Raw genomic sequence first — 27,067 nt, forward strand, 5'->3', positions numbered from 1 at the left:
AGAGGATGGCAGGGGAGACAAAGTGATTGCTTCATGTCGCCTGAGGTCCCACCCCAGCCACGTGCGGCTTCTGTGATGACAGGTCTAGAGGGGCGGGGCCTCTGCCCGCAGGCTGTGGGCCTAGGCTGACCGGATCCGGGCGGCGATGGGGGCAGGAGCCGGAGCCGGAGCCGGAGCGATAGCCTGAGGGCTCCGAGCCTGACCCGGGCTCTCCCCAGGTTTTCGCGTGGTGTGAGCTGCAGTTGGAACTTGAACTCTTGTGGGGAGGTAGTGGGGAGATCTGGGTTGGCTCGCGCAATTGCCCTAATGGGGGAGGTCTGTGCTGTTTGCAAGGTCGTGTGCAAGGAGTCTCAGGGGTGTGTGAATAATGGGGAAATCTGGGAGATGGGGTCTCAAGTTTGAGAAGTTTACGGGTTTCTGCAGCCTACCATATGTGAGATAGCCTGAGTTCTGGGAGATGGGCGGTAAGAGTCAGATCTGTATCTGTGGAGGTGAGCCAGAGAGGAAGTCTGAATTTTAGAAGCCTAAGTTTTAATACGGAGATAGGAGAGCCTCAAATCTTTGAAGAAAAGCAGGGCCTTTGCCTTGAACTAGTGTTGAGTGAACTTTGTAACACTTACGTTCTGTAATTTAATTAGTTTCTGAGTCTTCTCTCCAACTTCCCCACTCCCCACTGGTTCCCAAATACTGCATGGGAGGTCGATGCTTCCTAACTACCGGTAGATGGCAGCACAGGATCCTTGCTGAATTGAGTGGCCCTAAACCCAGAGCCTATAGGGCCTAAGGAGCCGGCGGTACAGATGGCTGTATGGTAGGTCCGATCTGATCAAATCTCAGATTCTTTAGGTCTCTGTGACTTTCTGTGAGTAGTTAACTTAAGCGGGTTTACTGAACACTAATGATGTACTAGGGAGGAATTTTTTTCCTCTGCCTTTAAGGAACTTGTTTTAGATAGTCGTACAAATACCTATATAATCCTGAAGAGAGTAAAGTTTGAAGGGTGTTGTGTAGTGGAAAAAGCACAGGGTTTGAAGGCATTTGAGTTGGTCTTGAAATTTGGGTATTGGGTATTTACTAGCTGTATAAATTTGGGTAAATTACTTGACTTTTTAAGAAATAAACTTTTAATTTTAGAACAATTTTAGATTTACAGAAATTTTGTGAAGATAGTACAGTTTCCATATACCCCATACCCAATTTCCCTTATTATTAACATCTTATGTTAGCATGGTTCATTTGTTACAATTAATGAACCAATATTGATACATTAACTAAAGCCCACAGTTTATTCAGATTTCCTTAGTTTTCACCTTATGTCCTTTTTCTATTCCAGGATCCCATCCAGATAGCACATTACATTTAGTTGTCATGTCTCCTTAAGCTCCTCTTGGCTGTGACAATTCTTCAGATTTCCTTGTTTTTGATGACTTTGGCAGTTTTATGGAGCACTGGTCAGGTATTTTGTAGAATGTCCTTCAGTTGGGATTTGTTTGATGTTTTTCTCATGATTAGACTGGGGTTATGCATTTTGGAAAGGAATACCATAGAGATAAAGTGCCAGTTTTATCACATCTAATCAATCTCTGCATCTGTATATATAGTATGTTTACATACACAATATTGGCATTAAACTGTATATTTGTATTACAATCTTTTTAAAAATCAATGGCCTAAACATTCTCTGAGTCTTTATTTTTTGCCAAGATTTTGAAAATTATTTTATGAAAATTTTTAGGCATATAGAAAGTTATAAAGAATACTCTAACAAACACCAATATTATTCTCATACAGCTTTATAAAATCTTAATATTTTACCTCATTTACTTCAAATTCTCTTTTAAGGAAATTAATATTTCGGATAAAGTTGAAACTTTTATATACTCCTTAATCTCATTTCCTTCTCTCCCCAGAAGTAACCACTATCCTGAATTGGTGTTTATCTTTCTTTTGCATTTTAAAAACAAATTTTTTGATTGATGTACATGTATTTCTATTGGGTAGATACCTAGCGGTAGAATTGCTGAGTCATAGGGCATGTACAAGGTGTCCCAAAAATGTATACACACTTTTCAATTTTGAAAATGAAATGTATTTTAATAAACACTGCCTTATAATTATTCAAAGTCTGTGTATACATTTTTTGGGGACATCCTTATATGTTCAACTTTAGTAGGTATTCTCAGTATATTTTCCAAAGAGATTGTAACAGTTAACAGTCCCACAACAATATATGAGAGATCCGGTTTCTTTATTTCCTTTGCAACTCTTTTTTTTTTTTTTTTTTTAAATATATCTTTATTGATTTCAGTGAGAGGAAAGGAGAGGGAGAGAGAGAGACAGAAACATCAATGATGAAAGAGTCATTGATCAAGCCCACAACCCGGGCATGTGCCCTCACCGGGAATTGAACCCCTATCGCCTGGATCCTAGGTTGACACTCAACCACTGAGCCACGCCCAGCTGGGCTCCTTTGCAACTCTTGATGTTGTCAGTCTTTTTAATTTCAGCTATTCCTGTATATATGTAGTGGTATCTCATTGTGGCTTTAGTTTGTATTTTCCTGTTAGCTAATAAAGTCCAGGTACCTTTTCATGTCTATTGGTTACCTTCCCTTGTGACCTGCCTGATCAAGTCATTGGCCCATCTTTTTATATGGTTGTCTGTCCTTTTGCTATTTGTAGCTCTTTGTATATTCTGGATATGATTCCTTTCTTAGAGAAATCTGATGTAAATACCTTTTCCCACTCTGTAGCTTGCCCTTTTATTCTCTTAATGGTCTTTCAGTGAACAGAAGCTCTTAACTTTAATATAGTCCAATTTATCTGTTGGTAATGTTGACCTTCAAAATAAAACAGCCAGTTGTTTTTACCAGCAAAAAATAGGTTTATTCAGAAAAAGCAGAGAATTGTAATTCAGGTCAAGCATGCTATAGCAAAAACTATAGGAAAGTTCAGCAAACAAAGGGGAGGAACATTATAAAGGAAAAGGAGGAAGTTGGGAGGCAGTGCTTTGAAAGAAGGTCCAGTGGAGGAAAGCCAGAGTTCAGGATGGGGATGGCTTCTCATTGGCTGAGCTGCCACAGCTCCCATTAGCTGGGCTTGTTGTTGGGTAGGAGAAATCTTCCTTCCTCCTCCTGGAGCAGTAAAATAGACATTTCTTATTGGGAATGCTAGGTATGCTATCTTCCTGTTGAGGTGTGTAATGGACATCTAGTGGTAGTGTGTGAGATCTCTACCTTCTAGTCTCTGCACTTCATTTTATTTATTTAAAAGATTAGGATTTTTTAAAAAATATGTTTTTTATTGATTTCAGAGAGAGGATAGAAGAGGAAGAGAGAGAGAAACATCAATGATGAGAGAGAGTCATTGATTGGCTGTCTCCTGCACCCCCCCCCCCCCCATTGAGCCTGCAACCCAGGCATGTGCCCAGACTAGGAATCGAACTGGGATCTCCTGGATCATAGGTCAATGCTCAACCACTGAGCCACGCCTACTGGGCTCTGCACTTCATTTTATATTTATTTACTTATTTATCCTCACCTGAGGATATTTTTTTCCATTACTTTTCAGAGAGAGTGGAAGGGAGAGAGAGAGTAAGAGAGAGAGAAACATTGATGTGAGAGAGACACATGGGTTGGTTGCCTCCCACATGCACCCTGACTGTGCCAGAGATCAAGCCCGCAACTGAGGTACATGCCCTTGGCCTGAATCAAACCTGGAACCCTTCAGTCTGGGGGGCCGACGCTCTAACCACTGAGCCAAACCAGCTAGGGCTGCACTTCATTTTAAATGAAATTTCCTTTATTCAGTTTCACAGTTTATGGTTAATGCATTTTACGCCCTTTTTAAGAAGTTTTTGTCTACCCCAAGGTAATAAATATATTCTCTTATGTTACTGTCTATAAGATTTATCATTTTATCTCTTACAAGTCATCTGGAATAGATTTTGTATATGGTGTGAGGTAGGAGTCAAGATCCACACTCCCCTCCCCCCTGCCATGTGGTTATCCAATTGATCCAGTGCCTTTTGTTGAAAACACTGTCAAAGTACAATTTCATAAAAGTTAAAAAGCAAGATTGTTATAAGAATATAGAATGAACACATGTCAAAGATTTATTTAATTCACTAATAGGGAATAATCAGGAAGGTTGGGGTGCGTTTGGGAGGTAACCAATAGGTGCATCTCTCACGTCCACGTTTCTCTCTCCCTTCCACTCTCTCTGAAAAACAATGGAAAAATCCTCAGGTGAGGATTAAAACAAACAAAAAGAATACAATTGGCATAAAGCACAAGCGGACAATCCAGCTAGTCTGAGCCCACTGCCAGGTGGGGCTTCAAGGGGCTTTATACCCTTTTCCCTATAGGTTTCAAAGCTTCCCTGCAGGATATTTTGAGTATCAGACTAGGTTTCAAAGTCCCCTTCTGCATCGCTGTGGCTTATCTGGCAATGTTTGTACATCCATTTGGTCATCTTATTTGTCAAGTCTTAAGACTGCTGACTTCTTTGTTTAGTGGGTGAGATAAAACTCCCTCTTCTTTTCCCCTTCCCCAAGATGGCTATCTTTCCTGCCTAACATCCCCCAAGTGATATTTGTCACAAGTATCAGAGCTAGAACAAAAATTCAGGTGTGGTAGGCAGATTTTTTAGATGGGCGCCCCAAAGATCCTGCCTCCTGGTGGTATTCAATTTCTTAGGTAATCCCCTTAGGTAAATCCCTTCTGATAAACAGAATACAGCAAAAATGAGGGGATGTCACTTCTGTGATTAGGCTACAAAAGATTATGACTTCCATCTTGCTTAGCAGACACTATTGCCTTCTTAGCTTGCATACTTTGATGAAGCAAGCTGACATTTTGGAGAGGGCCACATGACAAGGAACTGAGACCAGCCAATAGCCAATAAGAAACTGAGGCTCTCAGTCCAACAGCCCAGGAGGAATTGAGTCTTGCCAACAATAACATGAGTGAGCTTGGAAGTGGATCCTTTGTCGTCAGGCTGGTACTTTGATTGCAGTCTGTAAGAAACCTTGAACCAGAGGATCCAGTTAAGCCATATTCAAGATTCCTGACCCACAGAAACTGTGCGATAATAAATGTTGTTTTAAGTTATTAAATTTTGGGGCAGTTTGTTACATGACAATAGATAATACACCAGGTGAATCTGATTGATTCCAAAGTTCATGCTCTTCACAATTTTATTAGGTTGTCTCCCACTACTCTACATTGTTTCCAAGTGCAGAGTGACTTTCCATTCTTTGTTGGATGGCTTCTGCATCTCCTAGGAGAATCCCTAGTTCCATAAAAGTTTTGCTTTTCCCACTATTGTCTGTGTCCATATAAATTCTTTGGTTAGTCTCCCCCTTCCCTCTCCCCTACCCATCCCTGTCTTCCCTCTGAGATTTGTCAGTCTGCTCTGTGCTTCTATGTCACTAGAGCTTCGCTTTTCTCTGTTCTCAGTCAGTTCCACAGTCCAGAAGTTTAACACTTTTTTAGTTTCTTTCTCTTGTAGTTTAGGACAGCTGGGCTAAATAGCTAGATATTCCAATCCAGCACAGAGAATGCCCATTGTCTTTAGGGTCAGGCATTTCTGTTGATTAGGCTTTCTGAGTTGCCCTGCTTAAAATTTTTCTCAATGTATTGCTTCAAATTTGAATAAACACTGGAAAGATAAGTCTCCTTTCCTTCTTCAGGCTCCTAGTGTTACTCTCTCATAGCACCTATTCCAGTGAGAGGAATCACATGGTAGCTAGGCTTGATTTTGGAAGGCAAAGACCCTATTAGATTGACAGACCCTTCCTGGATCTAGCAGGAAGAATCCTATGGGGCCCAGAGCTTGCAAACCTGAAACCTGAGCTGGCCTAATGAGGCCTTAGAAAGCACCTAGTCTAATGGTACTAAAACCTGGCATCACATTAGAATCATCTGGGGAGCTTTTTTGTGACCCTGGATAACTTACTTTAAAATTTTTATTTATTTATATATTTTTTTATTGTTGACCGTATTACAGATGTCCCCTATTTCCCCTCCTTTTGCCCACCTCCACCTAGCTCCCACTACCCCTCTCCTGGCTTTCAACCACTCTGTTGTCTGTGTCCATGGGCTATGTATATCATCTGGGGAGCTTTTAAAAAACAGGATGCCTCAGCTCTACCTCAAACCAATTAAATCAGAATTTTGAGGTGGTGGGGTGTACATCATACCATGTGTCTTCTCTTTTCTGCTCTGGTCTTTTTAACTTCCATAGTATGTGGACTTCTTGCTAGAAGTCCTCAGCTTAAAAAGCCTATCTTCCCTCCATTCTTCAATCAGTAGGTATTTATGGACTAATTACTATACACTTGGCACCACTCAAACATTGGAGACACAATGGAGAGCATGGAAAAAGGTCTAGATAACAACTGAGGGCTCCAGACATTTTTCTTTGCGCTCACTCATGTCCCCACCCCGCCCTCCGCCTCTGCGTGGTGGCTAATGGAGAACTTCCAGCCCCGGAAGGTTTGGCTCCGTGGTTAGAGCCTCCGCCTGCAGACCACCGGGTCGCGGGTTCGATTCCAGATCAAGGGCATGTACCTGGGTTGCAGGTTTAATCCCAGGCTAGGTTTGGATGCATGCAGGAGGCAGTCAATCGATGTGTCTCTCCCATTGATGTTTCTCTCTCCCTCCCTTCCTCTCTTTTACTCTCTTTAAAAATGAATAGAAAAAATATCTTCGGGTGAGGATTAACAAAAACAAAACTTCCATGCTGTGTGGTACAATCTCGTCAAATTATTACGGGTAAGTAAGTACTTCATCAGCTAAGGGATAGACCCTTTAAGGAAGTCCAATGGAAATCATCAATGAAAAGACTGTGTTCTCGGCGGGAGGCCGCCCAGGAGGGAGAAGCAGAGGGCTTCAGTATTCACCTCACACGGGTGAGGGGAAGCGCACCCCTCTCTGCTTTAAGCCTCCGTAGTGGCGGAGCTGCCTTCATTCTTACACACTGGGAAAGCCGAGGGAGACTCCGCCTCCTACGTCTCTTAAGGGGGCGGGGTCGGTGGACTGGGCGTGAGCTGATTGGCTGGGAGGCGGGGCGCCGCGGGTTGGTTCCATCCAGGCGGCCGCACGGATCCCGGGTGGAGTGGAGGGAGGGGGGACTCCTGGTCGCTCCTTTCTCTCAGCGATGGCGCCGTGGTGCCGCGCCCAGTACACCGCCTGCCGGCCGGTACTCACAATTATCGGGAGCCCCCTCAGTCGGTGAGAATTGGAGCTGGTCCGAGGGAGCAGCAGAACGCTGCCTGCAACAGGGACCATGAGGAGCGGCCAGACCCGTGGAGCCGATAGCGGGAAAAGCCGCGGCACCTGCTGAAAGGAAAGAGGGTGCGGCGGAGCGGCGGAGGCGCGGCGGAGCCTCGCCGGCGGCTCGCCGGCACCTCGGCCATGTCGCTGCTCTGCGTGCGTGGTAAGTGCGCGGACTGGGGGGGGGTGCGGGGTGGGGGGTCTCTGAGAGGTCCCCACACGCTTCCAATAGACATCGGGTTACCACCCTTTCCAAACTTCACTTCCTGTCCGTGCCTCAGGGGACAATTATGTTAACTTATTTATAAACATTTAAAGAGTTCTTTCCACGCTTGTTTTTCCTCAGGCTCCTGTGAAGGGACTGTTACCTCTCCATTCCGGTGGCCATGTGACAGTGTTGTTGGCTGGCAGGCCCAGATCCTATTAAACAGTGACTGGCACTCTCCTCTAGGGAGAGTGGACCTAGGAAGGAAAGAGACAGGGATAGTTGCTATCTGTCGATAGTGAGAAATCTCCCATTCTTTTCTTCCTCTTCCCTGCACCGTAAAACTACGGTCACCTTAGTAGCAGATTTAAAAATTTTTTTTTTTTAAAAAATCACTCTTGGAACGCATAGGGGGACAGCTGTCATATCCCTTCTTCCATTGTATTTCTTGGCTTGACCCTTCTGTTGCTTGTCTTGTCCCCTGCTCTTTCCCTGTAGTCTAGGCTAAGGTTATTCTCATATTCGACTTGCAAAGGTGTGTTGGCTTCTCTCCTTAACAGTAGAGTGTAAGAAGTGTGATTAATTGATTGACTTACTTAGCTTCTGTCCCAGTAACTAAAGATGAAGGGCCTTTATTGCTTTTTCACGGAGGACATTTGATCCATCTAAGAAGATATTTTAAGGCAAGAGCTTTGGGGTTTATATTAATCAAGGTGCATGGACAAAGCTCCAAGAGGGTAGAGACGTTTTCTTACAGGTTTTTGTATTCCCTGTGCCCGACATAGCAGAAGCTCTATGCTGGTTTTGAATGAATGCAAAGACTGATTTTAGAGAGTATCTGATTAGAAAAAGGGTTTGGATTACCTGTTGAATTTGATCTTGGGAAATTCAAGTTACAGTCTGTCAAACCTGTGTTGAACAAGAGGGGATAAGGTGGCTTGTGAGTGTGAGAGAGAATTTATCCCTAAGAGCCTTTTCCTGGCTGAACCTTTTACTGGAGAGTTAGAGTTCATGTTTCTTTTGGCTTTGTGGATTAGAAGCATTGTTTGTGATCTCTCTGATAAGTGTTTTCCCCCAACTGCTGCAAATGGAACTGCTTTTCTCTTTTCTGTTCCACTGTTTTGTTAAATCTGCATTAACCCAAAATGGGATTTGGCTATTTCCAGGGATTATGAGACACCAAATTTTCTTCTTTCGCTGTTGATTTTTCATTAATGAGAATTTTGCTTTTCTCTCAGCAGCTGGGAATCTATTTATTCCTTTAGATCCCTGCTATTGAGTAGCAGGATTTGGGAGAGGTTGGGTTTTGCAGTGTCTCTTGGACAGTTTAAATCTGCTGCCACATCTTATTACAGAGCTAGTCTTTATGAAAGAGTCTTTAGGCAGGAGTACTATTAAACCAGAAATTCCTGTTAAATTAATTAGTTAATGAAAAATATGTCTATTGATTTCATAGAGAGGAAGTGAGAAGGGAGAGAGAGAGGTAGAAACATCAATGATGAGAGTGTCATTGATCGGATTGGCTGCCTCCTGCACGTCCCCTACTGGGGATCAAGCTGGCAACCCAGGAATGTGCCCTGACTGGGAATTGAACCTTGATCTGGATCATAGGTTGATGCTCAACCACTGAGCCATGTTGGCCGGGCCCTATTTAACTGAATTTAAATCAGTTCAGAGAAGGAGCTGCTGTTGTTTTTATTTGTTATAATATTGGGCCGCATTCATGTCTAGAAATTCTGCTGTTTAATTAACATCTTAACCTCTTAATGTTCATTAGTCAAATTAATCTTTTTTTGAACCTGGGGCATTGGAGACCAGCAAGTCATTGTCATTTGAATGGAGATCCTGAAGATTATTAATTACTGAAACAAGCAGCTACCTTGTATAGAAGTATTCATGTTAAATTATTCATCCTGGGGAAACCTACAGAAATGGATAAAAAGAAATCTTTCTAAAATGACATTCCTTGCATTATATTTTGTCAGTTAGGAATGTTGTTCATGTTCTGAAAGAAGCCTGAGTAATGATATTGTAGAACTACTCAATTTCTGTTTGTCTTGGGGTAGAATTGAATTAGAAACTTTTTCTTTGTAGTCAAAACTCAGTCATTGATTTGATGTAGAACTTGGCAAACTGATATTGATTTTAATGATCCTGACCATTTCAGTTAGTGTCAGTTTCTTGCCCTAGCCCATTTGCTCAGTGGTTAGAGCATCGGTCTGCAGACTGGAGGGTCTGGGGTTTGATTCCAGCCAAGGGCATGTACCTCAGTTGCAAGCTCAATCCCTGGCCCCAGTCAGGAGGCAATCAATCGATGTGTCTCTTTCACATTGATGTTTCTCTCTCTCTCCCTTCTACTCTCTGAAAAAGCAATTGAAAAAAATACCCTCTAGTGGGGATTTAAAAAAAAAAGTTAATTTCTTGATCTTACCCTTTAATCATGCAGGTTAAGGGCTCTCAATACAAGTAGTCTGACTCCAGCTCTCCTTTTTGGATCTATATTCTTGCCTATCTTTATACAGGTACTTTGTACTAGTACTAACTTGGTTCATTCCTGTCTCTGCACTGTTCTGCATTTGTACCCCTGAAATAGTTTTCTTTCTGTATCTTCTACTTATCAAAAACATATTCTTCCTTTCCCAGCTCATAGTCTACATTGTTTGTTGAAAATTTTTTCAATTCCTCAGTCATCTTTCTTTTTTACACTCTTTAAACTCTTAAAACATAAATTACTTATATCTGAACAGTGTCACGAATTTGGCAATGGATTGTAAACTGCCTGGTGCCTAGTCTTGTACTGTTATACTCATGGTGACCCAGACAAAGGTGATAAAATAGCACTGGTCAGATAAAATCTGGAGTTTTGTCTTCAGTGGGGGTATTTGATTCTAAGAGGCACATTGAAAAACTAGAATTTCTTCAGAGGAGAATAATTAGAATAATGAAGGGTATAGAAGCCATATGAGGAATTGAGAGATTTAGTTTGAGAAGATCTGAGAGGGAAAGGATCATAATAGTAGGTGAAAATCATTTTAAAAAACTGTTGTTCCAGAGGACAGAACTGGGACAAGTTGATCAATGATTGAAAATTGTAGGAAATTAGATATTAGCTTAACATAAGGAAGAACTTTAACAATTAGGGCTGTTCTTAACAAATGGAATGGACTACTTGTGAGGACTTTTTGACATAGGACACTTTAAGCAGAAATTGGATGAGTGGGTAAGTGTGTTCTAAAAAGGTTGTCTATGTTGAGTGGGAGGCTAGATTTGAAGAATTTTAAGAAACCACCCTTTTATAGAATTTACTTAATCTTTCTGCAAATATTTAGCACAGCTTTCCTCAGAATATTGATGTCTTTTTGCTTCCATAGGCGCCAGTACCACATGAGCAACTCCAGTAAACTAAATAAAGAATTTTCTTTAGCTTTTGTTGTCTTTGCGTTCATGACTAGTTTCTACAAACAAATTATAAGTATTTTGAGAACTGAGTCTTTCCATATTTCTTTGTAGTTGCCACAGGGTTTATAATTGAGCCATGGCTTTCCTTCCTCTAATTTGAACCAGAAGTGATCACACTTGACTTGTTAAAAAATCAAAGACAAAAAATAGTTTTGGGGATTTGAAAAGCAATATATACTAATATATTATTAATCATAGAAAATTGAGAGAGTGCAGAAAAGTATAAAAAGGAAAATAAAAATTACTATTGTCCTACCACCCCCTTAACACTATTGTTAACTTTTTTGTTCATTATTTTCATTGTTTTGTCTTTGATATAAAGGTATGGGCGTGATAAGTGATTCAAACAGTTTAGGATGTGAAGTGAGAGGAAAAAGTTCTCCTGTCCCCATTCCCTGTTCTCACTCCCCAGAGGTAACTACTGTTTACCGTTTCTTGTGTATCCTAGAAATTTTCATTATATATGCATATATAGATACTACAATTGGATGTATATAATACTCAACTTAAAAAAAACCTTAATGACATATTTTTCTAACAGCTTATGTGAGTGTAAATCATTCTTTTTAACCCTGGCCAGGTGGCTCAGTTGGTTAGAGCATTGTCCTGTACACCAAAAGGTTGTGGGTTTGATTCCTAGGCAGGGCACATACCTATATTTTGGGTTTGATACCCAGTTGGGGTGTGTACCAAAATCAAATGATTGATGTTTCTCTCTCACATCGATGTTTCTCTCTCTCTCCCTCTCTCTCTATCTCATCAATAAACATAGTCTCTGGTGAGGATAAAAAAATAAAATAAAATAAAATAAAAAATCATTCTTTTTAATGGCTGTGGAGTATTCTATTATGAGTATACATAATTTAATCAGTTTCATATTTGATGGACACTCAGAAACATTTTTGTTTTCTATTATAAACAATGCTACAGTGAACATCCTTGCAGATAGTTTTGTTATGTTTGGGGATCTCCAATCAGATTTCCACCAGGACTTTGTGTGATTTGCTCATTGTTATTTTCCTGGTGTAATACTTATACTCACCTAAATCCATTAGCAAACCAAATGCCTCAGCATCTCTCAGATTAGCATCCAATATTAGAAGCAGGTCTTTTACCAGTAGGTAACATTTTATAAGTATCAAAAAGACCAAAGACCTCAGCCCTTGTTAAGTTTGACCTGTGATTATTAATTTTTTTACGAAGAGAAAGTTTATTTAGAAAGTCACAGAGGTAGAAGTGAGCCATAGAAGAAGTTGACCTGTGGTTTTCATATACTTTTATTTTTTATATTCTTTGTATTATTTAAAAATTATTTTCTAAATTGAAAATTTATTACTTGTGTTTTTAAAACAGAACAAACAAATGTCACTAGTAATGAGAACTATACCAAATTGATTCATGTTGTGACTTTCCCTTAGAAAAGTTTATCATAATTTGTCTGTCACATAGCCATCTATTTAACTGAAAGGATACTATTGAGAAACTCTTAGAATGTGAACTCTGATGGACACTCAGGACACATATTGATTGTGGGTTGATTCTAGTTGGTGAGACCCCAGATATATACGGTAGATCCTTGAAAAACATGGGTTTGAACTGTGCAGGTCAATGTATATGCAGATTTTTGTCTATAAACATTGGAAAAGTTTTGAAGATTTGTGACAATTTGAAAAAACTCTCAGATGAATTTTATGACTTTGTTAATAACATTTTCTGCCCTGGTTGGTGTGGCTCAGTTGAGTGTCATCACATGCACCAAAAGGTCACTGGTTTGATTCCTAGTCAGGGCACATACCCAGGTTGTGGGTTCAATCCCCAGTTGGGGTGCATATGAGAGGCAACAGATGGATATTTCTCTCTCACATCAATATATCTCTCTCCTTCCCCCTTTCTCTCTAAAATCAATAAAACATATTGTAAAAAACCATTTTGCCTGGCCTGTGTGGCTCAGTGGCTGAGCATTGACCTATGAACCAGGAGGTCACTGTTTGATTCCTGTTAGGGCACGTGCTCAGGTTGCAGGCTCTATCCCCAGTTGGGGTTGTGCAGGAGGCAGCCAACCAATGACTCTCTCTCATCATTGATGTTTCTGTCTCTTTTTCCCTCTTCCTTCCTCTCCCTGAAATCAATAAAGACATTTAAAAAACAACAAACATTTTCTTTTCTCTGGCATACTTTATTGTAATAATACAATGTGTAATGCATATAACGTACAAAATATGTGTTAATTGACTGTTTATGTTATTGGTAAGGCTTCCAGTCAATGGTAGGCTATTAGTAGTTAAGTTTTGGGGGAATTAAAAGTTAAATGTGGCTCAGTGGTTGAGCATTGACCTAGGATCCAGGAGATCGAGGTTCGATTCCTGGTCAGGGTACATGCCCAGGTTTCAGGCTCAATCCCCAGTCTGGAGTGTGCAGGAGGCAGCCAATCAATGACGGCGCTCTCATCATTGATGTTTCTATCTCTCTCCCTCTCCCTTCCTCTCTCTGAAATCAATAAAGATATATTTTAAAAAAAGATAAATGTGGATTTTTGACTGTGGAAGTGGGATCCAGTGTCTCTAACCCCTGAGTTGTTCAGAGGTCAACTGTATTTTGGTTTACTATAACTGTGGAAAGTAAGAATAGTAATGATTTTAGAATTTAGATTTTAGAGTCAAGTACTTATCATTTCCCCACCAATATTATTGTCATCTGCCTCAGGCAACTCCTTACTGCTGGGTTTATGTCACATTATAGTCTCTGACCTTACAGGCAGAGTTGCTGCTGGGTTCCTTTTGCTTAGCTGTGGCATCAGGAAGTTGATTGTGCCTTGTCTGAGCCAGGCAGCAGTGAAGGGGGAAAGTACCAATTTCCTTTGCCATAGATAGCTGTTGTCATAAATTATTCTCTTCCTTATAAGCAGTACATTCTGTAATTGCTTAGTTTCTAAAAGTAATTTCTGGAAGTTGCACTCTTTAGGTCAGTAGGCTGAGTTTTTATCCTGTTTTACTTGTGCTATGTATTTTAGACTTTGCTATGTGAGTTTGTTTAAAGTTTGGGCTGAGTATCATTAGTAAATATTTGTTGAGTACCTTCTCTGTACCTGTTTATGGTACATATCTATATAGTAGATAAGAGCCCAAGGAATCTAAAGGGTTTTTAAGAATATGTTTTTATTGATTGTGGAGAGAGAGGAAGGGAGAGGGATCTATCAGACTGACTCCTGCATGCCCCCTACTGGGGATCGAGCCTGCAACCCAGGCATGAATCAAAGGCATGAGCCCTGTCCAGGAATCAAACCGGCAACCATTTTGGTACGTTGCCAGACGTGCAACCAACTGAGCCACACGGGCCAGGGCTATATAGTTTTGTTGTTTTAAAAAATATGTTTTAATTGATTTCAGAGAGAGGAAGGAAGAGAAACAGCAATGATGAGAGTCATTGATTGGCTGCACCCTGCTCTCCCCTTACTGGGGATTGAACCAGCAACTGAGGCATGTGCCCTAAAGGGGAATCCAACCGAGACCTGGTTCATAGGTCAACGCTCCACAACTGAGCCACACCAGCTGGGCACTAAATAGGTTTTAGTCATCTGATTTCTTATTTAAACCCCAAATCTGTTAGGACTATTAGGTCTGACCTGGATAAGCAGAATAAGTTAAGGTTCTGCTGTAGTGGAAAAATACTGCACCATTTTTTTCTAATTTTTAAAGCAAGATTCTTTGAGTTTGAGGAATGTTTTATACATACTTTCTAATGGACTGTCTTTTATTAAAGGTCAGGGAAGATTTGCTATTTGTATATTAAAATTTTTTAATTGACTTATTACGTATGTAAAGAAAAGTACACATATGTTAAATGTAAGGCTCACTGAATATCACAAAGTGAACACACTCATGCGACTACCACCTAACAACCCCAGAAGTCCACCTGATCCTTCCTCTCAGTCATTACTCCCTCCCACTTTCCCAGCAATCACATTTTCTGACTCCACTACCTTAGAGTAGTTTAGTGTTTCTTAAATTAATAAACTTCATTCTTTTTCTTTTTTAAAGAATTAAATTTATTTGGGTGACATTGGTTAATAGGGTCATATAGGTTTCAAGTGTACATTACTGTGATACATGACCTGTATATTGCATTGTGTACCCACAACCCATAGTCATATTATCTTTCATTACCATAAATTTGGTCCCTTTACCCTCTTCCACCCTCCTACTCCCTTCCTTCTAGTAACCACCATACTGTTGTCTGTTGTCTGTCTCTGAGTTTCAGTTTTATATCCCACTTACCTTCATTATTTTTTAGAGCAGTTTTAGGTTCACAGTATAATTGAGCATAAAGTTTTGCCTGTTTTGAACTTTTTATTTTTTAAAATTTATTCATTTATTTTTTTGTTAATCCTCACCTAAGAATATTTTTTCCATTAAGTTTTAGAGAGAGTGGAAGGGAGGGAGGGAGAGAGAAACATGGATGTGAGGAATACACATTGATTGGTTGCCTCCTGCATACACCCTGACTGGGGCTGGGGATCGAACCAGCAACCCAGGCACTTGCCCTTGACCAGGAATCAAACCTAAGACCCTTTGGTGTGGAGGGTGAGGGAGTTGGGTGCGGGGGGACGATGACGCTAGAACCACTGAGCCACACCAACCAGGCTGTTTTTGAACTTTTAAAAAATTGAAGTCTGATTGACATATAGTAAGTAGTCCACCTTTACCTGCTGGGAATACGTTATAAGATCCCCCCAGTAGATGCTTGAAACCACTGATAGTACCAAACCCTATATATACTGTAAGTCCTCATTTAACATCATTGATAAGTTCTTAGAAACTATGACTTGAAGCGAAATTATATATAATGAAACCAAATTTACCATAGGCTAATTGACAAAAACAAGAGTTAATTCCTATAGCAAATTTCTGGTCACAGAAACATCACCAAACTTCTAAATAAAAACCCCAAACACTTCTAATATTAAACACTGAAATACATGTGAGCTATAATACATTTAAGAAAAAATAATAAAAACAAGATAATTTTCCAATCTGCTTATTCCAGTTCAGGGTCATGGGTGATCAGAGTCTCTCCCAGCAGCTCAGGGTACAAAGTGACAATCAGCCCCTGACAGGATGCCCTTCCATTGCAAGGTGCACTCACACCCACACCCACACCCACTCAGACTGGGACAATTTAGATACACCAGTTTACCCCTAATGTGCACATCTTTGGGATGTGGGAGGAAACTGGAGTCCCTGGAAAAAACCCACACAGACATGGAGAGAATGTGCAAACTCCACACAGTGGCCCTAGTTGGGAATTGATTTTTTTGTTCTCAACATTATAATGAAACAATGTTGAATGAAATGATGTTATTCGAGGACCTGCTGTACTAAGTTTTTTCCCTATATGTGCATATGTATGATAAATTTTAATTTATAAATTAGGCACAGTAAGAGTTAACAATAATAACTAATATAAAATAGAAGAGTTAAAGCAATATACTGTAATAAAAGTTATGGGAATGTGGTCTCTCTCTGATAGTGGAGATGGCTACTAAGTTACTAATAGGTGGGTAGAGTATACAGCTTAGATATGCTGGACAAAGAGATGATTCACATTCTAAGCAGGATGGAGTGGGACAGTGAGAGAGATTTCATCATGCCACTCAGAATGGTGGGCAATTTAAAACTTATGAATTGTTTATTTGTGGAATTTTCCATTTAATATTTTTGGACTGCTGTTTACAGTGGGTAACTGAAACTGGAAATCAAAACCATGGATAAGGGGGACTACTGTTTGAACTTTGCATAAATGGAATTATACAGTATTTCTTTTGGTTTGGCTTCTTGTGCTTAATATGCTTGTCAGATGCTTCCACTTGGTGCATATAGCGGTAGTATAGTTCATTGATTTTTATTGCTGTGTAGTATCTTGTATGACTACACCACTGTTCATTTAAATGCCTGTGTTGTACATTTGTTTTTCCCCCATCTTGGACTATCATTTATAATACCACTTCAAATGTTCTTGTACTTTTGTATCTCTTGGTCCCACCTTGTATGTATTTCTAATGGGTGTATATATACCTGGGATTAAGATTTCTGGGTCATTGGTTATGTATATTATATGTTCAACTGTAGTGGATAATATAAAACAGTTTTCCAAAATCTATCAATTTATCCTTCTAGTACTGGATTTCTCCTCCTCCCCCTCCCCTCCCCCTCCCCCTCCCCCTCCCCCTCCCCCTCCCCCTCCCCCTCCCCCTCTTCTTCTTTAGAATGAATGGCCCTTAGTTCTCAGCATTTGGCCAGGTTATCAAACGCCTTCTCAGGCATTAATACATAATTTTTACATGTTAATCCTGCAGGCTTGATAATGTCTTTCTGTTTTTAATGACCTGAAGAGATCCATTATGTTAAAAATGATTTCTCACACTTAAGACTAAAATTTGTGGCCATGATTTTATTGAAAAAAATAATGAGTTCATGTTTATGATGCTGAACAAATATAGTAGCCTAGTCCCTCCTTGAACTTAGGATGACACTAACCAACTGAGATACTGGGCCAGGGCTAAACATTTTTTTTATCTAGACATAATTTCAGACTTACAGAAAAGTTGCAAAATAAAAATACTACAAAGAACAATCAATCATTTGAGGATACTTACAGACATCATGGCTCTTTACCCCCTAAACACTTCATAGTGTATTTCTTAAGAATAAAGATAGTGTCTGATATAACCACTGTACAGTTATCTCCTTCAGTAAATTTAGCAATGATACAATTCTTTTATTTAATGTCATTTATACAGTGTTCCAATTTTGTCAATTGTCCCCAAATTATAGCATTTTCCCCTTCCAGCGCAGGGTCCAGTTTAAGAGCTGGTATTACATTTAGTGGTGATGTGTCTTTAGCCTCCTTCAATATGGAACATTTCCACAGCCTTAAAAATTTTTTTTATAACATTGGCATTTTTAAAAGAATACAATCCCCTCTCTGTTATAGAAGAATATTCTCCATTTTGTATGTGTCTGACGTTGAGCATCCTGGATTGGAGTACTACATAGATGGTGTGTTCTTCTCAGGGTATCACAAAATTAAGCACAGGTTGTCTGTCTCTCATTGCTGATGTTAATTTTAATTACCCAGTCGGGTATTCTTTGACTTCTTTCTTGTTTCCTCTCCACCCCCTGCAACTAATAAGCACCTTGTGGGAGACACTTAAAAAACCATTAAAATATCCTGCCTAATAAGATTGTTGTAAAGATTGAATGGAATAATATATCTCAAAGAAGCTGAGACAGTATCATGCATATGGGTTTGTTAAATTTGAATCTGCCTGACATGATGAAAGCACTGCTTTAGTGTATATATTAATCTGATGATAGTGTGTAGCTTGAATTAAGTAAGGGAGGAATTGGACATACTTCAGTTATAGCAAGAGTAATTTAGATTGAGCATAAAATAAAATTTCTTAATGAGATTAGAACTGTCACAGTAAAGCAGTGAAATCCATTTTCCTGTTTCCTTCTGTAAAGAATAGTTAAGTGTAGCACCGCTGGGTCAGGAAAGTTAGATAACCAGCTTTGCATTTCCTGCTTTGTTGTGATCCTTTCTGTGATTACTAAGAAATGGAATAAAAATGTAGGTGTATGGTAGATTTTTGTGTTCAGCTTCATAATGTTAACAATTTCATTTTTCTATTTGTCATCTTCTGTAAAAATGAAATGTTCATTCTCAAGTGTTATCTCCAAACGCAACTATCCACTGAACTTGTGAGAGAGGCCTGTGGTATCAAAGGAAAAAGTCAAGGGCTTTTTCCCCCTCTAGTGATAAAATATGTGGTAAAATGTGGCAGGAGAAAGTTTGTGCTTGGGTGTATGTATACAACTGTTTTCTCCTAAAGAATCATAAATAGAGAACAATTCTTACTCATTAGTAAATAGATTTTCAAAAAGAAAACTTTTTTTTTTCTATTGCTATTTCTGCCTCTTCTATTTCTTAGCAGTAAGTAAGTACTTATTTGGAACTATGAGAGTAGATAGACCTATAGATTGTGTTGGGTTAGTAATTTTTTTTGCAACTGTTTGCTTTATTAATTTCTACAGTGTTTTACTGTGAATGATGTTCAGAAGAAAGAGGCTAGAGGGCAGCAAGTGAGGAAGATCTATCAACTAAGGAGGGATTGGCATTTGGACAGTGGGAAAATAATTGCTTTTATATATGATTCAAAGTGGGATAAAGATGATTCAATCAAAGGGCTATATCACCTGTGTGATTTCTATCTATTACGAGCCAAATTTGTAGAGCTTTCCTCTGCAAAAGGATAAAGTAAATCTGCTTGTCAAGGAGAAGGGGGTAAATGATATAGATATAAACATCTACGTCTACTTCATGGCAGTGATTCACACCTGTGATCACATCATAGAGCGTGCCACTCCTTGGAATGATGCTCTGCTTTTGTAATCTTAAACTTCATCATCTTATCTGATCAGATACTCCATTCTATCTTTCTAGCTTTTATTCTCACTATGCTTTTAGTACTATGATGTAGGGTAGATGTTAAAAGCTTTTGTTTTAGTCAGACCTGAGTTGGTAAATATATCAGCTCCACTTTTGAATTACTTAACCTCATTGAATCTTAATTTACATATCTTTAATATTTATACATCCATTCAAAAAATATTTATTATGCTCCTATTTTAAATAGTTTCATTCTATTAAAGGAAAAAATAGAAATAAAATGAATAATTAAATTTCAGATAGTAAGTACAATGAAGAGAAGAAAGTAAAGTAAAGGGATTGAGAATGATCTGAGTGGAAGAACTATTTGAAATGGGATTGTCCAGGAAGACCTCACTAAGGAGGTGACATTTGAGCTGAGATCTGAGAACCTTAAGCCGGAGATCTGAGGTAAGTTTTTCAGGCAGAGTGAATTGGAAGCAAATATTCTGAGAGGAAAGAAAACAAGAAAGAAGGGGCTATTGGAAGGAAGCTTGGTATATAGAGAGGTAGACAGAGACTAGGTTATATAAGGTCCTATAGTTAATACCAAAGAGTTTGGATGTTATTCTAAACAGCATTTGAAGCCATTGAATGGTTTTAAGCAAGAGTGATGTTTTATGTTTTACAAATAGTCAGTTTATGGTGAATGGACTGGGGTAGGAAGCCATGGATAGAAACATTGGAGGCAGGGGGCCCACTTGGAGTGTGCAGTTGAGAGATGGGTTATGACTTGAATGAGGGTGGTAGTACTAGAGATGGTGAAAATATCTATAGCAGTGTGTTGTTGAGATGATTGTGAAAATTAGCACTATCCCAGGCATAGAGTGAGCACTATTTTAATGCAAAAATAGTATTAATGGTCCTCATGAAGCTCTATGACATCTGTTCATCTAAGTCAGGAAACTGGAAGTCATCCTAGACATCTGAATTGAGGAAGAAAGTACATAGAGAGGAAGGAAAGTTGTTAGGTTCATTTGAGTTTATGGTGTCTGTGAGATAAATTACATATAAGATATGTTGAGTTGAAAGTATCAAGAATCTTGCTGCAGATGACCATATAGCTTAGTAGAGAAGCCTGTGTTAGAAATAAATATTTGGGAGTTGCAGGTATTTGGTAGTAAACAAATTAGCGTGAATAAATTTGCCTATAGAGGATTAAAGAGGAGAAAAAAAATGAGCTAATGCTGTAGCTAAAGGAATGGGCAGAAGAGTTGGTAGGTGTGGTCAGAACTGCAGGAAAATGGAGAATTCTGTGTCTGTCTGAAGCCTAGAGTAGAGGGAGTTTCAGGAAGGAATAATCAGATGATAAAGATGAATGATACTGGTTGAGAATAAAAACAGGGTCATTGGATTTGAAAACTAGAGCAGTTTCATTAGAGTAGTGTGAGAGTAGGCATCATATTGCAGTGGTTGAGGAGTATTTGGGAAATGAAGAAATGGGATCAGCAAGTGTAGGCTGTGCATTCAGAAGTTTTGCAATAAAGAGAAGGGTTGAGAGTGGTCTTGTAAGAGAGAGGAAATCTGAATGTTTGGAGCAATGAAGGGAAGGAATCTGTAAGAAGAGGAAAGAAAATCAAGATGAGATGGGGTTAGGGAGAGATGATAATTGATTTCTCTGTAAAGTAGGATACAGGATTTATTAGCTGAAAGTGAGGGGGTAGGGGTGATTTAGTGAGCTTGAGGAGAGTGCTAAATGTTTCATTTATTCACTTTTTTTTCTAACTTTCAAAACATGCATCGCATTATTCATCTACTTAGATCTAACCTTTTTATGGAGCTTCGGCATCATTTATTCATTCTTTCAACAGTTATTGTTCCAGGTACTTGGAGCAGAATTATGATTTTAAAACAAAAATCCCTTGCCTTCTTGGAAGTTATATAGATTAGTGAGGGAGCTAGACATTAATCAAAGAAGAATCGTACAAATTAATATAAAATTGTAACTAAGAAAAAAATACAACTGTGATTTGTTCTACAAAGGAGAGTATATGTTATTATGAGAACATGTGGCAGGGAAAGTTACCTACTTAGGTCAAAGAAGCCTTACCTAATGAAGTGAAGATTGAACTGAAATCTGGAAGAAGAGGAGGCCTTAAGCAGGTGAGGGAAGGAGAAGAATATTCTAGACAAAGGAAACAGTATGTGCAAAGGCCTGTGGTGAGGAGGAGGAGCTGAAAGAAGGCAAGTATAGCTGGTGTGCACAGAGGAAGGGAAAACATGGGTCATGATGAGGCTAGGGAGATAGATGGAGCCCAACTACAGGGCCTTATAGGCCACATTGGGGTTAAAAGTTAGTAGGAATGAAACTGAGGGAGGGACAGAAGCGTGGAAGTTTGTGAACTAAAAGCATGGGATTTGTAATTAGATTTGAGTTTGAATTCTTTTTTTGCCACTGAAAACTTGGCAAGCCTCTTGACTTTTAAGCCACAATTTAAAAATAAATTGTTACTGTCTGTTCAATGTACCTCATAGAGTTGAATTAATCTTTTCAGTGAGATCATGTGTGTGAAATTCCTTTTAGGTTGTAGTAGCTTTTACTCTTTGATAGTCCCTTCTTTCTCTCTTTATAGAGGCTTAAGTATTCTGAAACTTATTAACAAAGAGGTTGTGATCAGTTCCATAGAAATTTATTGAGCACTTCACTATGGGTGAGACGTTGAACTAGTCACCCTGAGTATATAAAATAAATAAGAAACGGGCCTTTCCCTCAAGAAACTGAGAGCCAAGATGCAGCCATATGTATAACTAAATATGTTGCAAGATACAGTTTGGTAATTTCTAAAATAGAGGTACAAAATAAAATGGGGTTTAGAAATGGAATGTTTGATTCCAGCTGAGAGACAGAAAGGCCTCAGCTGGGAGAGGAAGAGGAAGGAAATCCAGGTGGAGTCAGATTTTTCATTATGGCGTCTTTCACTGGGATAGGGAACAGAAAAGAAAGATTAACAGCTTCTAGGGAGATGATGATTTTGGTTTTGGACATGTTAAATTTGAGGTTCTGGGACATCTGTAATACTTTTAACAATAAAGCTAAATTTTAAAAAATTGTGGTGCTGGCAGCCTGTCCATGTGTTACAGTTGGAAACATGATTTGGGAGATCAGGGGTAAAGGTGTAGATTTGGTCTATATATTTTGTGGATCTGTTGGGTGGAGGAACGGTGGCAAAGTAAACATTTATTCAGCATTGGCATCATAATATATTGCATTTCGTTGACTACAAGATGCCAGAGATTGTAAGACTCATCATTATTTTATGTACCATTTAGAGAAAAATACTGTTGATTATTTACAACACGTTGTTTTTTTAAAAAAATTATTATTTATTTATTTATTTTTAATTCTCACTTGAGGACATGTTTCTGTTGATTTTAGAGAGAGAAGATGGGAGAGGGAGAGAGTGAGAAGCATTGATGTGAGAGCGAAACATTGATTGGTTGCCTCTCCCATGTGCCTCGACGGGGATCAAATCCACAACCTGAGCACGTGCCCTGACCAGGAATTGAACCTGTGACTTTTTGGTGTACAAGATGAAGCTCCAATCAATTGAGCCACACCAGCCAGGGGGACACATCATTGTTTTTAAGACACATTTTGACTTCAGAGTTCTTAAAATATAAGAAAATGTCTCACCATCTTAGAATTAGTGAAATACTGAAGCTAACATTTAGTAAGTCTACGCTTTGCCAGCCAAGCTCTCTGCTAACAAGCTAGTAAGGATTAATAATTCTCAAAATAGCCTGGCCGGGCGTGGCTCAGCGGTTGAGCTTCGACCTGGGATCCAGGCGATCGGGGTTCGATTCCTGGTCAGGGCACATGCCCGGGTTGTGGGCTCGATCAGTGACTCTCTCATCATTGATGTTTCTATCTCTTTCTCTCCCTCTCCTTTCCTCTCTCTGAAATCAATAAAAATATATTTAAAAAAAAATAATTCTCAAAATAACCTTGTTAGTTTATCTTTATTATATTCTCATTTTTCAGGTGAGGTCACTGGGCCAACAGAAGTTAGTATGTTTATGTACTACTGTAAAGCTGAATTTAGGTTTTTCTAGCTTATTATAAACTATAAATTACAAAGTTAATAATATCAGATGGTGCTTTGGAACATGAAGGAAATCTTATTTTATAAATAATGCTTAGGGGAAGATGACTTTGCAATGTTAGTTGTGAATTGGTTTCACTATAGCTGTGGTTTTTGTTTGCTTAGTATGTATTCATTCAGGGGCAGTATTATAGCAGGTGTTTTATAGGCTGGAGAGTTCATTATGGCTCTAGTTTAATAGTGTTTACAACCTAAATTCCTTTTTTTTCTCCTGTGAGGACATGTAGTATAATGGAAAAGCCAGGATTTTGGATTAAAAAAAACTCTGTTTTGCATCTCACCAGATAATGACTAAAATTTTATCTCTAAGGCTCTTAACTTCACTCAGAATCATATTCTGTTAAATGGGAAAGATAATACCTGTGCCAGTCTCACTGGATTGGAGTGAGGGCCAAGTTGACAGTAGATATGGAAGTACTCTGCAGTTTTAAAAACTTAGACAAATGCACAGTGGTAGGTACAATATTCTGAAACATTTAGAAGCTGGAAACAACTCTTAAAGCCTGAACTAAGGTATAAAACATACCTGGGAATTAATTGGGCTTCTGCTGAAATACAGCCACCTTTCATGTAAATTAAAAAAGGTAATCATTACATTGGGACATCAATTTGAGATAAAATTATAGACTTCTAGTTGGCTAGGTTTGGCAAAATGCTGGCCTGCTGGCCTTAGGCAAATGATACTTGAAAATCTTAACACTTAGTCTTGAATACATCTAGTTAAAAGAGCTATAATGTTGGTACATGCATTTAATAGATATATTAATTTTTGTTGTGGATTCAGTAGGAATTTATTCAAGAGACTAAGGTCCTGTGCTCTATGTGAAATTAGCCTAATATGCACCTTCCAACTGGTTTGCACTCTTCACAGGGAAGACAGATATGAGAGATTGTAACTGTGATGTAGGATAAAATATGATAAGCAACATTGTAGAGGAACAACTAAAATAGGACAGATTTCATCTGGGGTGGTAAGGGAAAGTTTTTTGGTGACAATTATTTTTTCTCATAAGAGCAATATTATACGTACTTTAGACAGTTCGGGAAATACATCAAGAGAAAAATAAAAATTATAATTCCACTGGTCTTGTCTTCTCTGTTGTGTGTGTCTGTGTATTAATTTTTTCTTTTACATAAAATTGCATCATACATATTTTGTATGATGCAGTTTACAGTTTATTCTGATTTATTTATCCTTAGTGGAATATTATAGATTAGAATTTGATGAGGCCTCTTTGGGTTTATATCTTTAGTTTTTGAAAACTGGAAAGGATCTTTTACAAACCTCTAGCAAGCTAAACCTCTAGTAAGCTAAAAGGTACCAATGTAATGACTCATTTGAAATTATGATAACATTTTTAAACTATTTAAAAGTGTATATAAAAAACCCCACACGAAATGGACAAGGAATGGAATGTATTAATTGCCACCTCAATAATTCTAATCTGCTCACTGTTAAGAGATCACTGTAATGAAATAAACCACAAAAAAATCACTGAAATGAAAGAAGACACCTATATGTATTTATAGTTTAATATGTCTTTATTGATTTCAGAGAGAGGAAGGGAGAGGGAGAGAGAGATAGAAACATCAATGATGATAGTCATTGATCAGCTGCCTCCTGCATCCCCCCCACTGGGGATCGAGCCTGCAACCTGACTAGGAATCAAACCGTGATCTCCTGGTTGATGCTCAACCACTGAGCCACACCGGCTGGGTGACACCAATATTTGATATATGAGAATTGGTTGCCAAATATATCTTTGTGGTGTCAGTATCTGTTGCTGAATCAGCCACCTCTAGCAGAACTCCTCTCTAGAGTCACTTAAAACTTTTATTCACCTTTCAGGGTGATTACAGGTGTTTTTTGCTATGATCTATAAATGCTATTTCTATAATGTCCAGAAAACTTGCTTTCTACTCTTGAGATCTAGGTCTATACTCTGTTGCAACTGGAAAAGGGAGATAAGCTATTAAAAACCACACATGTACACACATTAGCATACATACACACTCTTCATTGCAACTGGATAAGGGGGAGGTAAGCTATTAAAAATCACTTGTGTGCGTGTACCCCCGTTCACTTTAATGACTTGAATTCTACCTTGTAGCTAGTTTGAGATACCTTAAACAGGACCACAGAATCTTTCACACAGTAAGTAATGCTCAATAAACATTTGATTTGATTTAATGTGTCTATGTTTCAGCAATTAATAATCTGTGGTCTTCCCTGTGGTATGTTTAATGTGTTTTAATGAAAACCAAGAAATACTTATGCTTTATGTGTAATATGAGATTTTACTATAATGGTTTTAGGTATTAAAAGTTAAAACATTAAGCTGAGTGATTTAAATAATGTCCTAATTTTTTCTTTATATTCCTTTATAGCCTATAATAGTTAGTTGCCTAATGAAGGAATTAGATGAATAGATGGCTAGACTGACCTTGTGCTGTCCATGTATAACCAAGCTTGAATGAGTTCTGATAAATAGTAACCATAGAAATCTGATTGTGTATATGAAAATCTATTCCAACTGAGGTTTGTTTATTTAGAAAACATTTAAAAAGCTATATTTGAACATTTGTACATGCTCACTTATAACCTGGACTGTGTTTACTCTAGAATTAGTCATCGGCTTTGTTAGGTGAAGTTTGACGTAAGTACTTGTTTGTCTTTTGGTTTGAGAAGGAGCTTACAGGTAGTGAATTTTGTTGATTCTTGCAGAAATTAATTTATTTTTTTTCAAGGACAGGGTAGTATATGTTTACTTTATCAGTATTCTCTTTAAATTATAATAAATTGCTATGAAGTCAGGTAGAAGCTTAGCAGTGATATCTAAGGCTTTCTCAGAACTGTATATGAATGAATGAAATCATAGGTATATTACTAGTTTACAACTTTGGTTTTGTTTATTAATCTATTCACACCACTGTATTTTAACATAATTTATTTTTCTTTGCCTTGGTCCATATGGGCATAAATTGAAGCATTAGCTGTTTGGAATTGATATTAATACTGTAGGAGAATCCTGTGGACTGCAGTGAGTATGACTTTCAAATCTGAGTTTGAATTTCAGATTTTATTGTTTAAGCCTGAGACCTTGGGCAACTTACTTAACCTCTTCATGTTTTAGTTAATCTGTAAAGTGGAAATTGTACACTTCACAGCAGTGTTTTTCAGACTCTAGGCATGACTCATTAGTCCTGAAATGAGCTTAGTGGGTGACCAGCATTAGGGGGAAAAGATATAGAACTGTAACTTCTAAAGGAAAGTATTGTTTTGGGAGACTTTGGTTTCATAGTACACATTCATAGTGTACATAAATATTTTTGTAAGCAGATGGGAACTTTGTTGCAATGTAAGATATATTTCTTAGAGTTTGAAAAACATTCTGTAAAGTTAGGATTAAGTGCGTAGCGTAGCTCCTATTTCATAGATAGGAAATGAAAGAGATGGCCTTGGAGAAGTCTTACTGGATATTTTGGCTTCGTTGGATTTTGTTGTGTTCAAACAGATTTGGTCTTTGTTCCAAGAGC

At 38.5% G+C, this 27,067-nt stretch overlaps 1 protein-coding gene and 1 long non-coding RNA gene across 5 annotated transcripts in view; both read left to right on the forward strand.

Moving 5' to 3' along the window:
- Positions 1 to 401: 401 nt before the first annotated feature.
- On the forward strand, positions 402 to 7,040 carry LOC148091846 (uncharacterized). The gene is made up of 3 exons (XR_015715444.1): positions 402 to 811; positions 1,334 to 1,456; positions 6,699 to 7,040. It is a non-coding gene; the product is annotated as an uncharacterized LOC148091846 (long non-coding RNA).
- A 160-nt stretch (positions 7,041 to 7,200) lies between these two features.
- UNC13B (unc-13 homolog B) overlaps positions 7,201 to 27,067 on the forward strand; it is a 144,701-nt gene continuing 124,834 nt past the window's right edge. For all 4 annotated transcript variants that reach the window (XM_016222928.2, XM_016222930.2, XM_016222929.2 and 1 more), the window contains exon 1: positions 7,201 to 7,439. In XM_016222928.2, the coding sequence (XP_016078414.1) occupies positions 7,418 to 7,439 (22 nt within the window). In that variant the 5' untranslated portion in view covers positions 7,201 to 7,417. The remainder of the gene's footprint in view (positions 7,440 to 27,067) is intronic.

The sequence above is a fragment of the Miniopterus natalensis genome, chromosome 12, assembly GCF_054644295.1.
Source record: "Miniopterus natalensis isolate mMinNat1 chromosome 12, mMinNat1.hap1, whole genome shotgun sequence".
In the NCBI taxonomy this organism is placed as follows: Eukaryota; Metazoa; Chordata; class Mammalia; order Chiroptera; family Miniopteridae; genus Miniopterus; species Miniopterus natalensis.